General features: G+C 41.0%; 1 protein-coding gene and 1 long non-coding RNA gene across 3 annotated transcripts in view; both read right to left on the bottom strand.

Moving 5' to 3' along the window:
• igf2bp1 (insulin-like growth factor 2 mRNA binding protein 1) overlaps positions 1 to 10,169 on the bottom strand; it is a 40,696-nt gene extending 30,527 nt beyond the window's left edge. Inside the window, exons 1-2 of one of the 2 annotated variants that reach the window (XM_057015035.1) lie at positions 9,467 to 10,169; positions 8,345 to 8,405 (exon numbers count right to left, since the gene is read on the bottom strand). In XM_057015035.1, coding sequence (XP_056871015.1) covers positions 8,345 to 8,405; positions 9,467 to 9,641 — 236 coding nt within the window. In that variant the 5' untranslated portion in view covers positions 9,642 to 10,169. The remainder of the gene's footprint in view (positions 1 to 8,344; positions 8,406 to 9,466) is intronic. The other variant, XM_057015036.1, reaches the window with a different exon arrangement.
• Positions 10,170 to 11,605: 1,436 nt separating this feature from the next.
• LOC130515052 (uncharacterized) lies at positions 11,606 to 17,625 on the bottom strand. Its single transcript, XR_008947124.1, has 2 exons — positions 16,377 to 17,625; positions 11,606 to 14,031 (listed from the first exon to the last, which is right to left on the bottom strand). It is a non-coding gene; the product is annotated as an uncharacterized LOC130515052 (long non-coding RNA).
• Between the last annotated feature and the right edge of the window lie 114 nt (positions 17,626 to 17,739).

Below are 17,739 nucleotides of genomic sequence, written 5' to 3' on the forward strand. Positions count from 1 at the left end.
TGCACACAGGTTGATATTAAATGTCAATTGACTGTTTCGGTATGGGCAAAATGAAAAGAACCAGAAGTGTAAATAGGTTAATAAAAAAAATTAAACATTAACCATTAAAGAACCAAAGAAAACTAGTGCGGCACATCGGCCAGTGTTCTGCACAATATGTTCTGATTTGGCTCATTACCTGTTGCATTAAGAAAAATCATTTCAATTCAAATTGTTTTCTGAAAACGATAAGTTTTTTTATTTGACATAATCAACATTATGTTTCAAAAGCAGAATTCTCATTATTTATTCTGTAAACTAACCAAACATCGGCACCGGCCATATATCCACTAGTTGCTGCATCCCAGGTATTGTCATTATGCTCAGCTTAGAATAGGCCGACTTTTGATGGAACTTGTGTTAATAACCTGCACGAATAAAACACCAAACTGGCATCGGACACGCAACAGCAACAGCAGAAGTGCATGTAAAGTGTGTTGCTTTCATAAGACATCTTACGTTCAATCTAATACTAACTTCAATGTAGTCAAGTGTACTGTTTCATCAAGTGTGCATGAAAAAGTGTCTAAAAATAATAGAAACAAAACTTTAACAATGTAGTATTCTTTTTGGAAAATACCTTATCAATGATTAATAACGGACACACAAATGAGCAGCATCATTGGGGGTCACAACCTGCCCGAGTCCTCATTAATCATCAGAAAACTACCCATCCGGTTGATTCAGCTCTCCTCAATTCTGAGACCTAAAGCTGAAATTCAGTACACAAGCCCTCACATTTCACTTGTCAATTTATTTTTTTAACATTCGCATTAAAAATAGCACAGAAAGATGGCACATCTAAAGTAACACAGAACTTTGTGAAATGCCGGTCGTTATTCAGGTTACCAAAACTTATGACAGTGAACTAAATTCCGACATTTTTTAAAAACCCGTCTTAAATTACTGCTTGGAAACGGACATGACACCCAGCAAGAGAAAACAGCATCTAAAAATCCTGATTCACTGACCAAAGGGATCTAATTTGATTGCCTATGGCAAAAGATGTAAAGTAAAGCAGTGAGGCTCTTACACTGCAGACAAGCTGATGGGCTGAGAAACCATTAAAACAAAAGCTTTTCAGGATTGGGTCAGACGCGCTCCATCACTTCTGCCTGCATTGTCCCTGAGGCCAGGACATTGTCCAACTATCAGGCTAGTGTAAATAAAAATATGATATAGGTAAAAAAAATAGTAATCATTTTTTTTACTTCATTAAGAGTCAGAGGCAAATGAGGATTGCCCGGGACAGCATGTGGTTATTCGCTAGTACTCCTGGAGCTTAACGTCCAAACAGGTTTAGCTTGTGTTAAAAAATGTGCTGGTGAGCAAGACAATTTAGAAAGGTGGAACGAGGGATTGTAGAATGTGGACCGAACACAATCCCAAAAATGGCTTTCATGCACCGTCTAATGCACCCAAGTACTCTTCAGAATCATACAGACACATATTATATAGTATTCCCATAAATATATTTTTTTGGATTTGTAATGAGCCACAGCAGCTTTGCAACATTTCCCAGTTCATTTATATTTCTATAAAGTTTGTTCCAAGATTGTCTCTAGGCACATCCTGGAAGTCCAGAACTTGACACCCCCCCCAAACAGTGGCAACAAAAAGAACGCCCTTTTAACAGGAAGAAACTAGATTTATGTAGAAAGTAGGAAATAGGGCCAGGCTCATGTAGGGAACCCTCCTTCCAGCAGGAAAACCAGTAATAGGTCACTGAGGAAGGACAGAATGAGGAGGGGGACAGAGACATACATCATACATTAGAATATCTTCCTGTAAGAAAGGAGCTGAACTTAATCCGAGTGGGTCAGTGGGACAAAGCATTGACCAAGATGAGATCTATTGAAAAGGTAAGATTTTTCATGGAAATGTACCCACCCAGTATCAAATGAGCAGTCTCTATGGAAAAGCAGCATTATAGTGTAATGCGTGGGGGACGGGGGGGCTTTTTGCAGTGAGTCTGAACAAATGAGTGCAGCAAGCCAGATGTTAATGATATCTAAACCCATTCTTTATGGTGCACCACTGTTCTGTGCCAGACTGGCCAGTTAACAAAGACCTTCTGTGACGGCTGAAAAGCACAGCTGGAAACAAACACCCTTGTCACTGAATCTCAAAAACCAATGCTGCAAACAGGGGATGCACAAACAAACCACAAAATATATTCACTGACCACAGACAAGCCACCACAACCAAGTGCTACAGCAGCAGCAGTGTTTTTAGTCTGATTACAGTTTCCTTTATTTCAAGACGGCGCAGAACTGCAGCCCATCTGATGGGAAAGGAAAAATCTAATGTGCGAATATTAGGCAGTCTCAGTTCATCATCTCATCTGGCTGAGTACCTTTCAATCACTGTTGAAAATTCTGGAATTGTGCAGAGAATGTGGCTACACGCCAAGAGAGGGGGAGAGAAAGAAAAGGGAAAGAAAGAGAGACGAGGGGAAGGTCGGAGCATGCGTGAAAAGTCAGCAACGCAGCGAGGGAGGACCTATGGGAGCCACTCGTCCCTACGCTAGGCGCCCGCCTCCCGCGCTGCTTGGAGCCAGGGGATTGGTCGCACCCCCTGGTTCCCTCCGCCCACTATCCCCTCCTCCTTTACAAACCATGGTGTGCCATTACCTTCTGATCCTCCCTCCCGTTCTGTGCATGAAATCCACAGCCACACACATTTCCTCCACATGCACAATCATTTTCAGTGCATAAACACAAAACAGCACAAAGAACATAGCTGCATATGAAAACAATATCATGTTAGTGAATGAGCCTAAAGACACGAATCGACGGACAGGGAAGAGTGATTCTAAACTGTAGACATTTAAACAGAAGAGACACAATGCTGCACATTTAAAGAAATTAAACAAAAAATCTTCATGGCCAGTCATTTTAGAGTGAGGAATCCTGTGGCGTTGCTCTATCATGTGCAGCATCCGATAGACTCTGACATACTGCAGTTGAAACCCTTCAATGCTCATAAGTTTGACTCACATGCTTGAGGGTTTAAGTGACTTTTTGACCTGGACCTAAGCAGCAACTCCACTAAAGCATCCTAAAGCAATGCTCCAACCGAACCAGTTCAACAAAAAATAAATAAATAAATGCAAAAAAGTGGAGCTACTTTTCCCTGCCTGATCATAGTCTGATGCTTTTAAGGACAAAAGTATCATGTCAAACCGATATAACCATAATTTGTCAAACGATCAATACCCTGACTTTACTAAATTGCTTTATTGTTATATATTTAAGTCCTAGTCCACCCCCCCACCCCCCACAAAACAAAGAAGTCTACATATTTTAAAAAGACAAAAACAAAGATGCAATATCTCAGAATGTGGGAGAATCTTTTCAAAAACTGCATCACACTGGTTGGGTAAACTACAAAACTCTACCAACAGACATCCAATATCTTGTGATCGCCCCCCACTTCAGCTAATTTGTCTCAAGTCACTTCAAACCGGGATCACGAGACAAACTGAACACCTGTGCGAAATGATCCTTCACTCCGCTTAATCTCGTTTAAGGCTTTTCAACAGCACACACACACCTCCCACGGAATGTGATAAACAGGAAGTAGTTTTACTATTAGGCATATAAGGCCAGCAGGCAAATTATCACTTACAAAATGGCTTTGCGGTATTCTGACCCAGTGATGACCTGCCCTACCTCAGCTATTATTCACAACCCAGCTCTTAAAATGTAGCCGTTACACAAAACATTTCAATGATTTCATCCATGTATGTGGACACTCCCCAGTCTTTTCAAAGATTGGAGATGGAGAACCCCAGCCCTTAACAAAGTAACCAAATATGTAAAGTTAGAAATCAAGTTTTAAAAGAAGGGTATAGCACTGACGACTGAATCACAAGGTAAGACAGAGGATTAAAGGGCTCGACATTAACTTTAGCAACAATCTGGTTTTACTTTTCTCCGACTTTTACACTTCGTATGAAATACTACGATCTTTGAACACTTTGGGAGCCTCTAAAACCCCTTACAGGCAAACCCCATCTGCCTGCTTTACCATCATTTTAGGCGTACCTCACACAAACCATATGAAAGTTCAGAGGGAATATGGACATGTAGGGTGCTGAAAGCAATACCTGTGCTTAGAGGTGGCGAATTATGCCATTTTGTTATTAGCATATAAAGGAGCATGCTATGTAAATAGAGTCTGTTGGTACTGTTATAAAGGTGGCAAGTATTTTACAACTCAACAAGGGAGTCATTAATGTTTATTTATCCAGAACAAGCTGTGTGTGTGTGTGTGTGTGTGTCTAGCTTCTCCATATATACTGTATGTGTGTGTGACTGCCCAACCCTTGGTCGACAGCCAATGAACAGGAGGTCCATCTAAACTAGAGGGGGGTTCATAATTTGCAGTACATGTTAAACCAAATGTTTCATCTTTAACAATAAATCAGTATTTTTAAAAAGTAGGGGAGAGGATCATTAAGATCCAGAAATATTTTAATGCGTCTGAAACATAAGCCCCTAAGAAACCATCAAATAAGTTTAAAAAAAAAACATTTGCACTGAATAGCTTGAAGCTTTTGCTTAGTCATACGAGATTGTACAAAGAAGAAGCCACAATATAGGCATTCTAACCACTGGCATCATTTTAATTGGTCAAATATGGAATCCATGCTTGGACCAATGGGCTAGATCTCATGATGGGCGTGTGTTGTGTGCACAACCAGGGACCAAAAATAATTGTGAAATCAGCCAAAGACGTCTGGATCAAACGAATAGGAAAAAAAGTATATATTCAGGATAGGCTACATGCAACAGTATATATATATTAGTATATATTTCAACACCACTGCTTACAGAAAATCCAGTGTTCAAGAATAATAAAGGATTGTCTTCACTTTGAACAAAAAAAATGCAAAATTAGCATTCTTACATATTTAATTTCTTTTCTTAATGCCGACATTTCTACTTAGAACCAATATGACAAACAGATCGCAGAATTGTCAGTCAAGCACTCACAAAGAAAATAATTACATTTTTCATGTGTGTTTTACAGCAAGCCAAATAAGTGCAACGCACCATAGTTAGGAAAATGAGAGCACTTACTATTCCTAAAGGAAATTGGAGTATAGCAGTAGCATAGGTAGTATACAGCTAACAAACATGAAATATAATTGTTTCATTTTTAACTTTCACCATGCTCTCATATCAAAAGTTATAATCAGTCATTTAAAAAGGACTGCAAAAAGTAGCCAGCTAATACTACGCAATTATGCTTTAGAATGCCGTTATCACATTGTCAGTTTCTATAGACTATTATATATTTAAATATTATAATCCATAGAAAATTTACAAAACAAAGATAGATATTCAAACATTTGGTTCTTTTAATCTGCCATATTGTGAGCATAAACAGTAAAAACACACACAAGAAAGCACATTCACCAAATCAAGCGGTTCAGACAAGCAACTCGGAATATCTGAAACAAAGAAATATTTTTCAAACGTGATCCTTCTCTACGTTCCTTCTCAGACGTTCTGAAAGCATCGCTGTTGATCAACCTCATCGATTTCAGACTGTCCTTTCCTTTTGGTCTCTTCTACGCTCACTGTGCATTCATTCTCTGCAGGCATCCAAGACATTTTCTCTCCAGAAAGGATGGGTTGTTCCCTCTGTCCAACCTCAACACACACACACACACACACACACACACACACACACACACACACACACAGAGTCCAGCCCCAATGCCTGAAGAGCCCCAAACTCTTCCGTCTTCTCTACCGTTCACTGACCACAGCCTGATGCTCATTTCAATTAACTTATTCACCAACATTACAAATCTCGCTGAAATATGATCCCTCGTATTATTGATGCATACAGACACATGGGTCAGATGGTCGGTGGTAAGGGGCAGTTATGGGCGGCGCCCCCTGCGGCCTATATGGGATCCAGCACCAATAGTCTATAGAATGGAAAGAAGGGATTGAACCTTAGAACTTCCCCTTACAGCACCACCCCTCCCCCACTAAAATAAAGGATTTGTTCCCTCTGAATGCCCACCCCTCCCACATAAACACACACCTCCATTGAGGCTCCACATAGGGGGGGTGGGGTGGAAAAAACAGCATCAGACCAACTTTATGGCGTTGAACACATAAACCCTAACCCAAACACACGATGTAAATTCATATCATCTAAGACGAATCACAAGAAAGATGACAAGGAGGGAAAATTACAGTTGGGATTTTTAAGTCAATATTACAAATTCAAGTAAAATAGGATCAATGCTACAAGTCGCTGAGATATAGCAAAGGTTTACATCAGAATCTGGTAGGTAGAAATTATTTCTTTTTTTAAATAAATAAATAAATAAATAAAAAGTCACTGTTCTGTCAGCAAATATTTGACATCAATATTTCAGCACAATAATCCGAGATGTCATTTGGATTGGTTGCTCTCGCTCTGTCAGTATGAACGGCCATTTTAAGATGGGGATTCCCATAACTGGCTTCCATGAATTAATCCACATTTGAGGTATTTATCCCCCCCCTCAGATGAACACACACTCATGCATGTTCAGTACAGTCATGCAGCAGGGTGAGTCTGGAATTGCATAAACCCAGAAAAAGGCATGAATGTAAAAACACTCATAGACTAACACACCCACACACACAGCCTGCAGTTTTCTTCAGCCAGAGCTTCGCCATTTTGCCCTCACTGCCTAATGTGGAGTTACTCCGCTGCGTGAACTCAACACGTGTCGTGGAAAGACGGAAGGTCTCAGCTCACCCACTGTGGCCCCCTCCTCACAAATCATCATTATCACACAGCTCTCCAGGGTTATCAGAGAGAAAACACAGGACAGCCCTTTGCACAAACACGGGGCCTTACGAATAATCTGCTGACCTGCTGAGAATTTTTTTTAAATTACAGCCAGCCATATTGGTTACATACAGTATTTCTGCTTACAATTTATCCAGGGAAAAATGCAAATTTGCTTGGATTTTGTGTAACACCAGTCATGCAACTACATAGAAACTGAAGGCAAAGCCACCCCACCAACCCTAACCCCCAAATAACTGCCCCAATATTTGAGCATTTTAGCTAAAATTGCCACAAAGTGACATTTGCAGTTACCTTAACTATTAGTGCTCATTGAATCCCTCCGCAAACCCCTGGTTAAACGATCCACTAAATGGTGTCTGGATCATGGGAAAGAAACAGACACACGTGTGCATAAATGGCGGAACATGGAGAACTTCCCTCACTGCACACTTTGTATCTGTGTCAAAGGTTACAGACATGAATGATGATCTTTAGGCAAATTCCACAATACTTGTTTGAAAAGCAGGTCAAGTCAGTCTCCCAGGAAAGTGCAGTGGACCTGTAATGGACCCCTTTTAAACACAATAATTACAGGATGTTTTTTAAATAAATGTTAAACAGCCAATATAAATAAACCAAATTGGTATTTCAAAAATACTTATCCACAATTGCCTATTTCAACCTAATTCTGCTGACTATGAAAACAATGGCAATAGTTTGTAAAAAAAAACACGTTTACATTCAACTGTGCAAAACAAGCAGTTAGCTGTGTTTAACCACCTGTTTAGGCCATCTATGCTGTAAATTAGGTCAGGAGTAGGCTATATAACATTTAATATACGTGGGTAACACTATGATACGAAACTATTTTCATGAAATATATATATAAATATATACATATATGCAATGAACAACGCAGAACCACTTGCAAAACGTAAACTTGTCCCAAATAACGTGCACGAAGAAAACGTACACCCACTACTTCCACTAGCAAATTACAAATAAACACAAGATCCAAAACGAGTTTAAAAGTGTCTCCATTATACTCTGCGGGAATTAAACTCCGGATAGCCTAATGGGTGATTTTTAAAACACTGGACCTCTGCGTTGGAGACGTGTTTGCATAGTTAGAATGTAAGTTGCAGTAAATGATCCTGTGGCCTGAAAAGTTTTTGGGTTTAGGGCAGCAACCCCAGCAGGAGGAGACCCCCATCTACATGACACAGCACGGCAGGCGGCTGCTCACTTCCACAGTAATGGCCGACAAAGTTGGGTCTCCCCACGCTCGCACCAACGGGCACAGCCCCGATACAGCTTTTCAAAAATCACATTATATCCTCACGAATTTACACCACGACACCAGAAGATGCGAGTGACCGTGCAAAATCGTCGCCCTGAATAACAACTTAATGAGAAAAGTCCATGGCAAGGTGACGCAACACATTAAAACAGATTTGGGGGGGTGAGGGTAGGAAATAAAAAGGCTGTTCAATACCTTTGCTTCTTGGGAACAGAATGCTCGACCTCGATACGTTTCCCCTTAAGTTCCACCTTACCTGCAAAAATTAAAAATAAAATTACAGTTTTTGAACACAGTAGCTACATGCTACTTCTACGCATGTTGCGTAGAGGGTCTTGAGGCCTACGAAAAATACGCTAAATTTAGTACGGCTAAAATGGAAACGAGTGTTTAGCTAAGCTAGCTGGAAACAATAGGAGTCTGGTAATTGGGAAATAAGAACAAATTGAGAGCAACAAAGCTCCAAAGGTTAAGGTTGTGCCTAAGAACTCTAAAATGTGATTACGAGGAGTCGCAGTTGAGTGTACGTTTGATTTCTGCCACCTAAACCTTCATCTTACAGCACCGTGACACAGGTTGTGGGTTAGACGTTCTGCTGAGAGAGTTATTGGAGACTTTTGGGTGGTTCGTGTATTGAAAGCACACCGCTTACAGGCATGTCGACCTTGCCTGACGTTCCGTAAGAGAAATAGGCCACGAACACTGACGCCATGGTGTGACCCAAGCCTCAACTGTACCACCGATCCTTGTCGACCATTCCAGGTCCACAAAGACCCGGGGTGTGAATTGATTCCCGTTGTAAGGTAAAGATTTTAATATGGAACCGTAGTCACAGTGAAGTATGGTTTTAAAGGGGTTGGGGGGCTTTCATTTGAGACTTCTCGGTGCTGAGCATGCAACACATGCACGTTAAGTTTCCTTAGTGTGTTTGACACATCATACCCGGATTACGAGTGAGAGGAATGGAAATATGTTCGACAGGAACGTCCCCAGTCCGGAGGTTACACTGCTTTACGTTGGACAGGCGACTCAGGCTTTACGGTAAAGCTTTACTACGTGTGTCCCTCCCCCTCCCACAGAAGTTGAATGGATCCAAGGGGCGTACGGCTATCTCGTCGACATTAAGCCACCGCCAATAAAATAATCGTGTGGCTGTAATTTCAACCAAATTAAGTAGCAAAAGATGGGGGGCCAAACTCGGGTGCACAGCTGAAGGTGTGCACGCATGCAGCAGCGGATATGTGTAGCGCTTTAGAATGAATGAAACTAAGGGGGGTGGTGGGGCTCTGGGGCTGTCGATAGTCCACCTTAACTCACCAGAAAACGTCTCGATAGCCTTCATTGCCCACTGATCGTCCGGGCAATCCACAAACGCATAACCGGTTTTCATCAGAAACTGTCCGGTGTATGGAATCTTGTGGTCGTCAAAGGTTTTTCCCAAGTCCTCGGCAGTCACACTTTCGCCTAAATTCCCAATGTATAGCTTGTGCATGGTGGAGATTGTTTGTCCAAGTCCAAAAAAATACAACAAAACCAGGAACAACTGAAAATTAAAGCCAGCTACGAAAAAGTTAACTCTGCTGGATTTGCTACAAGCGCAAACAATATTGTCGCACTTGCCACACGAAACTAAAAGTGGAAATCACACGAGATCAAAAGAAGGGATGCAGAAAATATTCAACAAATTTAAAGCGGCAAAAGTAAGTTTAAAAAAAAGTGAAATCAATGTGGTTAGGTTGGAAATAAGCGGTAAATCCAGTTGAATCAATGGAGGAGAGAAGCGATATCCCCTGACTTGCAGTCGGCTCCTGCAGATGAACACAGCAGCAGTCTACAGCCTCTCAATCGCAGTATGGAGGAGGTGGGTTGTACTGGATGGGTTTGGTGATGGTTCTGTCTGTGGTGGAAGAGTGGGGGTAAAACTATGGCGGGATCAGATCGGGAAAATGTTTTCCTCTCTCTCCGCCTCTCTCTGGTTTTCTACCCTTCCCTCTTTCGGCGATCCGCCTGCTGCCGGCAGATGGGTGACGCCGCCCATGCTTTTTTTATTATTTGCGAAGAGGAACCACGTGGTGTATTTGGAGTAGGTTGGAGAGAAGAGAAAGGAGGGGGTATCCCCCATCGTCATCGTAGGGTATTCACCAGATGACCAGCGTTTAGCAATAAATCCAGACCCTTAATTGCGGTCAATCCGCGTTGCCTTACTCACTGTATATGTGCACGACAGGGCAAGTCTCGCATGTGGCTGTCTTGCAACATGACGTGGCTACGCGCGCACGCCTGTCCGTGCGTGCAAAGTTTAAACTCCACATACCTTCGCGAGATAAAGCCTAACACGACGTTGCGTTGGTCGCGCATTGTACACTCGCCCGTAGGCAGATCCTTCTCTCTGCTAGCCTAGCTTAGCTTAGCAGAAGGCCTGTGTGGCGAACACGTTCATATTTGAATATGGAGGCACCGCCTGCTACAACCCCCCTTTCTCCCACCCGCTGGATGAATATGATGAGTGTTGAAGTCGTCATGATGTTACATAAAAGGCCATCGATGAGCTTCGGACTTTTAGAAACACGTAACAAGGGTTCAGGGCCCCTTCTGCCTCGAGGGCCACGAGGGTTGACAACTGCTCGCGGGACCCGTGGGAGGACTTCCACGGGTTCCGCTTCCACGCTGAAACCAGCGACACGGACGTGGACCTAAACACACACACCCCTCTTCGCTCTGTGGGGCACTAAAGTAGCCTAATTGCACTTTCGCAACAAGGCTGTCGAAGGCAGAAGACTGAAATATAGCATATTGTCAGCCAGCCTGCCGCGTTCGGGCTCAAACGTAGTCGACTTATTTCTCAAAGTGGACGCACAGGAAAAGCGCGTGACGCAGTCACCCGGCAACAGCGCCACACACGCAGCGCGCGCCCTCTGCGTGGAAACACAGACGCTTCTCAAAATGGAGGCTGACTGAGAGGCCTGCCTGCCTCTCCCCCTCCGCGCACACGAACACTGGCTGGCTGTTGCACACTGGCGCTCTGGTGCTGCGTGGTCGCCGAATTTCGTGTGGATTCGTCTTTTAATGTAGTATTTCCTTCACCTGAGCTGCCGTGTGCACACTGCAGCCACACAATGCTGCCCGCAGGCAACGTGGCACTGCGCTCGCTGTCAGAAAATGGCTCCCCCACACAAAATGGATCCAAACCTGCAACTGCATGAAGCCATTCCTTCATCACGAGTGGCGTGCAGTAGCTATTCCCTATTATTGCCGTACGCAGTTCCAGAAAGCCAAATATTTTATTGTAAAATTCCGGTTTATGAAATGGTTGACTATAGACGTTACCGTCACCTCCCGTTAAAGTGGTGCGCAGGTCATGTTTGGACTCTCCAGTGCGCGTTAAGTGCTGAGCACACGTATTATTAGCCTGCACTGAAAATGTTTTCTTGGGGTAGTAATAAAACAAAAGCAACAAATGTTTAAACCCTTCAGGCTTTACTCATCCAAAAATAATATAATCTCACAAGCAATATCTTTTATTAGATTAAACAGATTGAGTTATAAAGCAGTAAGTGTGCAGTATATGCATACGCTCCCCAAAAACAACCAATCAAAGTCTTAATTTTCAGAGTATTGAATTAATTGCAGTAAACCTACTATATAACCCGCTTGTCCCTCACACCAGCCAGTCTCCACTTCTCTTTTCCCACTCTTTTAAGGGGAAACTAAAATGCTCCTGTCTGAGAATGACTTTTGCCCCTCTCACTCCACTCCCACACATGTATAGTCTGACATGCACGACACTATGCCAACGTTTTGGTTTTTTATTTGTTAAGCAACCTGATTTAGGGGGCTGCTACACTGCCGGCATTCGCAATTATATTCGAAACATCTGAAAAGGTCCATCTACCTGTGATATAACAGGTATTTCCAATGTTGCAGGCCTCGGGTTAATTGCAGCTCATGGCAATCAAATTAAACAGTTTTGAGCTCAAATGCACAATTAGGGTGTCTTGTTGTTTCTTTAAAATTAGACCAGCATGATAAAACACTTTGAAATACAAGCACAAGGTAGTAGAACATTATGACTTCAACTGAGTTACTAAAGCACAAGTCTTAGGTCTTAAGCACCAGTCTGACAGATAGAATACAGATATGCAGTACATTATTTTTGATTGACCAAAAAAACTCAAATCTCAGACTGACAAAGAAAATGAGTGCAGTATGTTTTGACACAGCTCATGTTTTTGTAAACAACAAAGTATTAAAGAAATTACAAGAAATATTTTTCTTTGAAATGCAATGAATCAATAGTGCAGCGGAAAAGTTTATTACTATTGCAAGTTTGTCTAAATGCACTGGAGGAAGAGATTTCAGGAAATGACTTTTTCCTCCACGCATGCCCTGCCTTTATGCATAACGCTGTTCAGTAGTGGGGGGAAGGGTGGATGGGTCAAAGGCTACAGGAAAACAGGGTGAATTAGGCAGGAATGCAGGAGGAGGAGACAAACGGCCCCTAGGATGTGCAGAAAAAAATAGACATTTATTTTTTCTTTTTCATAACATATGAAAATCATTTGTTAATTTCTGTATTGACAGAGGCGCTATCAAACTTGTGGACACTGTTGTCCACTTTAGCAGCTTTGCAATCACATCTTACAGGTTTGATGATTCAATTTTGTTTTAAAAAGAGCAATCACTGAAATCATTCTTCCCCTGCCTGATGTAAAAAAAAAAAATCATATGCAGACTTGATATTGGAACACAATCCATACATTTACATTTATCAAGCACATGTTTCAAGTACAACACTGGGGACATTTAACTTAAAATCAACTTCGTATTTCATGTTGTCAGATCAGAAAGCCACAGTGTGAGACTGGACAATTCTTTACAACACACACAATTAGGCATGATTCGACCTGAACCTGCACACTGATGGCTAAAACCCACCATATGTGGATTAAACTCTGTTGAAAGTAGTCCCTGACTAAAGTCATATTTGCATTTCCTTTGTTGAAACTACGCTGAGCATCTGTTTCAGCAGATAACATATTTGAAGCAAGGCAATATATTTGTTTTTGTGAAAACATTCTTTGCAACCCAACAGTAGTTTTTGAATGGTTTTTGCCACCAAACAGCCCTGTTTCTGTCTGATTTACAGCCTGGCGTCAAAAACAGGGTAAAGAAAATGAAGCAACAATGACTCAGCTGATTGATTTTTCATATTTTCAGGGGAGACAGACATTCCCTTTTATTTTGGTACTGACTGAGTTGAATAGTTATCTGCAGAAGTGTGGATGTACAGTGCATAGTTAATCACTAACGGAATAGCAAATGATGAGTAAATGCTGTTCGTATTTATGAGAAAAAGATTTTTGTACATATTTTTATTTCAAAATTAGAGAATGTTACAAGCAACTCAAGTTTAGTAAAGCTAAGACTGAGAATCATCACATTTTACATTAAATCAAGTACCCAAGTGAGCTAAGTATCTTTCTGCTTTAACTATGATAAGTCACAATTCCTTTTTGTGACAGAGGTAGCAAGAGCCCTTGTTAGATGGCTCATACAGTAACAGGTGAGGTGACTGAGCTTGTCTTTCCCATCCCAAATTAAACGCCTGAATCCCAATGATTCAATATCTATTTGTGCATGAACTAGAACATATATTTGTCACATTGTACTTAGCCTAAAGCAGGTTCGTTACCCCACCTCAACCTGTGCAATTTCAATCTCAATGGACGTTAAATGAGGTAATGACATAGAAGTTTAGTCTTCACGGTATACCAGTATCATCCAGTCCTCTGTCTCCTCAGACGCTCATCCCACGATACGTCCACTGCCGGACACCGTCCCTTCTCTGTCTCAGAAGTAACAAGAATCTCCATCTATATTTGCTGCAACAGAAAAACAGACACAATACTGCTGGGTAATGAGCGCCATCATTAGAGTACACAGACATTGTTAGTGTCTGCATGCTGGTTCTGTCTGTGTTACCTTTCCTTCCCATTATTCTCCCCCCTGGAATATCTCTATAATATGATGTCAGATGTTCAGACTATGTAGCAAGCTAATGTAGACACTGGGCCTGCTAATCAACTAACAGTTTTACGGCAGTGTTGAAAGGGTTCATATATTTCTTTGAAAGCATCAATTATTATTATTTGCATGGTCAGAATCTTTGGGGGGAGAAATTTTGCTTATAACTGATCTGTTCTTAATCTTTCAGGCAAAATAGGCCTAGAAGAGCTGACACATCATTCTACACAGCAATGGCAGATCGTAAAGGTCTGGTAGGTAACGATCAGTCTGTGGTCAAAGTCTACAGAATTGTTGCTTCAGAAGAAAAAAGAAAAACAGTAGTTTTATATACCTTAGTTCATTTTATCACACTAAGTTCAAATGCTTCTCAACAGAGGTAAAAACTTTCCTCAGAATACAGAAATAAAGATAATCTCAATATGAGATTAACCTCTATGGTCTTTTTTTTTCTCCAATTACACAAAACCGATGGGTGAAACAATAGAGAATTATGAATTACTGCATAGCAGTTTTATAAAACATTGTGATAGGTTTACTGCCTAAAGCTTATGAGTGACTGTTACTAAACAGTAGTTAATGAAGCTTTCATCCAGGTATTTTTTCACACACAAGAGAAAATAAGAGTTGTTTAACCTCGATGTTCTTGGTACAATTGTGAAGATGTTTTAGTAACAGCAGCACCTGTATCAGTTCTGGACATGAAGAAGTTTTTCTTATAATTTTTGACCCACACTTGATGATCGCTTTAACATTTTTTGTGAAGGGCAATTAGGAATCATTCATCTTCATTTTAGTATCCTTACATTTCTGTCCTGCATGCCTGGTGTCTTTTATTCATACATATATCTGAGCTTTTCAAAAGTCCTGAATCAAAGAAAATGAAACAAAAGGACTCAAAGTATTTTGATTTGAAATATTACTACTGCAGTACACTACAGTAAAATATTAAAAGATAATCAAAAGCCTTTGAAAAGAGTAAAAATGTAGTGTAAAGATAATAACAATGTCACACAGAAGGTGATCTTCCACAGGCAAGTTCCAGAATGATATTGATATGATGCCTTTTCAGAAGTTTACAGAGGTTTATAAGGGTTTACTTTAATGTTTATGCTTTTGATTTCCTAAAAATGTATCTAATCTGACTGTTAACCATCATCAGAGATCAGACTTGATTTGCAGATTCAAACCTTAGAGTTTAAGGCCTAAATAATTCTGTTTGTTTCCAATCAGAACTCTTTAAATGGCCACAGGGTGAACCACAGAGAAATGTGAGGGGAACTGACTCACATGTGTTCTTGAGAGAAATTAGACAAACACTGGACAGTTTGGGGGATTCACACAAAAGACTGGGACATATTTTCACAATTTTTAAAACTTGAAACAAGGTCAAGTTGCCATATTTGTTTTAACTGACAATTTAAAATGAAATAGAACAAGGTGAGTTAATTAGTTAAACAAGGTTTAAGTCGTGTATGATCCTGCTGAGAAGTAAAAAATACTATTTTTAGCCTATTTACACAAGGCCACAAACCAACATGGAGGACAGAGAAGTGCTCAAATCCTTGGAACCACATATAAGGGAGGTATTCTGATGTGTTACAAAGTAACAATAACAAGAGTAAATTGCTGTATTTAAAATCTTACTTAGACACTAATGTAACATATATCATTATTATGTATCCAATTCGAAATATATATGTAGCAGTCTTCATTCTTTATGTTGTAAAGAATCAAGATTTTTTTGTTTTAAATGTTAAAGTCAGCCAATCAGCCAAATGAAGTCAAGAAGAAAACAAAAACAACACAACAAACAAAAACAGTTGCAGCAACACAGCTGCACTTTACTGTAGTAAATGCGCTACTGTTGATTGTGATTCACCTGAAATAGTTTAGCTTAACCTTTTTAGTTTGGAAGTTTTTATCAGTAGGGAAACAAAATATTACTATGCAGTAAGGTTCTTACAACATTTTTAAGCTGTTGTAAATACAACATTGCAAGGAACAGACGTGGGGGGAAATTGTATTACATTTGGATAAAACACACACAAAAAACGCACGGACAAAAATCCTACCAAATCACACACTCCCTCAAAAGATTGTGTGTGTAACTGTGGAAAAGTAGCCCCACTTACCACAAAGCTACTTTACTACTTCATTTCAGGCTGAAAATAGTGTGAGATGATGTGTGAATCGGACTCACCGATCAAAATGGGTTTGTCCGATATCCCTCATGTGGTGAACAGCGAGAAGACTTCTTTTTAAACAAAGTCCACAAAATGGGGAGGGTGGGCTGCGCGCGCGCGCGCGTGCCAATAGGGAGGAAGATGTCACGAGAGACAGGCGTAGTTTATGACTAATAAAATGCATTCATTGTAAAATATGGGCTGAAAATGGTGAACAACACTGACCAAAGAGAACCTCTTTCAGCTCCCCAGCTCTTAAATAAAGAGGTGGCAGGTTTACAGAGAGATGTCGCTAGGAATGATCGTTGATAAAACGTGACTGCTGCATCCACACAGGCTACGCAGTCCTAAAACAGCGCTGAAACAGTTTCAAGAATGACGTGTGCTTCGAACAAAGACCTCCTAATCATCTGGATTGACGAGATTTGAAGAGATTATTAATTGTATGAGCTTTAGGTTTGGCCTTATCTTCCATCAGTTCGTTCGTTGTTTTAAACTTACCTTACTTTAAATGGCTGTTTATTGATGGTGTGTGCACCGGTGTCACCGTAGACTGGCTTCAGTTGAACTGGTGGAGCATTTTATCCATTCTGAAGCCAAGTCGCACCAGCCTGGGCGCTGCTGGCGTCCACCCGGTCCACTACCGCCCCTCAGCGGTGAAAGGGAGGCACTACAGGCGGGCCTGCGGTCAAGAAGGCCGTGCACGTCATCCTGAGGCTCAAACGCTCACTCGTAATTGAATTGAGATCCGTCTCCGTTTCGAAGTAAATAAAGTTGTAAAATTGATTTCTGTTCATGTATGATTTGACTAATGTTTTTTAATGACAGAAATGTATTTGGAAACAATGATATGTCTTTTTACCAGTCCCCTTAATTTGCTTATTATTTAATCGAAACAAATTTAAAGTCACCCTCACGTTTTAATAAATGTACAAATGTTTTAATCTGTTTCGGCCCATTAAGCGTTCCAAATTACTATTAGAAATAAAAGAATCCGGTATTCGGACCTTCTGATTAGCAGCACAGTTGCTAATAATCAAAGCTCTATCTGTTGAGCCTAATTTATTAGCTACGTTAAATCATAAATAACGCACTATTTAGCTGAAGTGTGCCGAATAAAAACCAAATTTAAAAGACCGGTCCGAAATTTTCTTCCACGGAGGCCCTGAAACTCTGAAACCGAGCCCGGCCATCGAAAGAGTGAATGATTTTTAATCGATAACCAAACGCGGTGTGGAACAAGTGATCGGTCCGCCGGAAAGTGAATATTAATTCACCGCGATCCGCACGTGACGCTCCCGTGGCGAAGCAGTTCAAAGGCTTCAATCGGCAGAGAAACGCGCGCGGTTCGGCTCAGTCCGAGACCGGAGTACTCGGTAT

The sequence above is a fragment of the Takifugu flavidus genome, chromosome 18 (genome assembly GCF_003711565.1).
Source record: "Takifugu flavidus isolate HTHZ2018 chromosome 18, ASM371156v2, whole genome shotgun sequence".
NCBI classification, from domain to species: domain Eukaryota; kingdom Metazoa; phylum Chordata; class Actinopteri; order Tetraodontiformes; family Tetraodontidae; genus Takifugu; species Takifugu flavidus.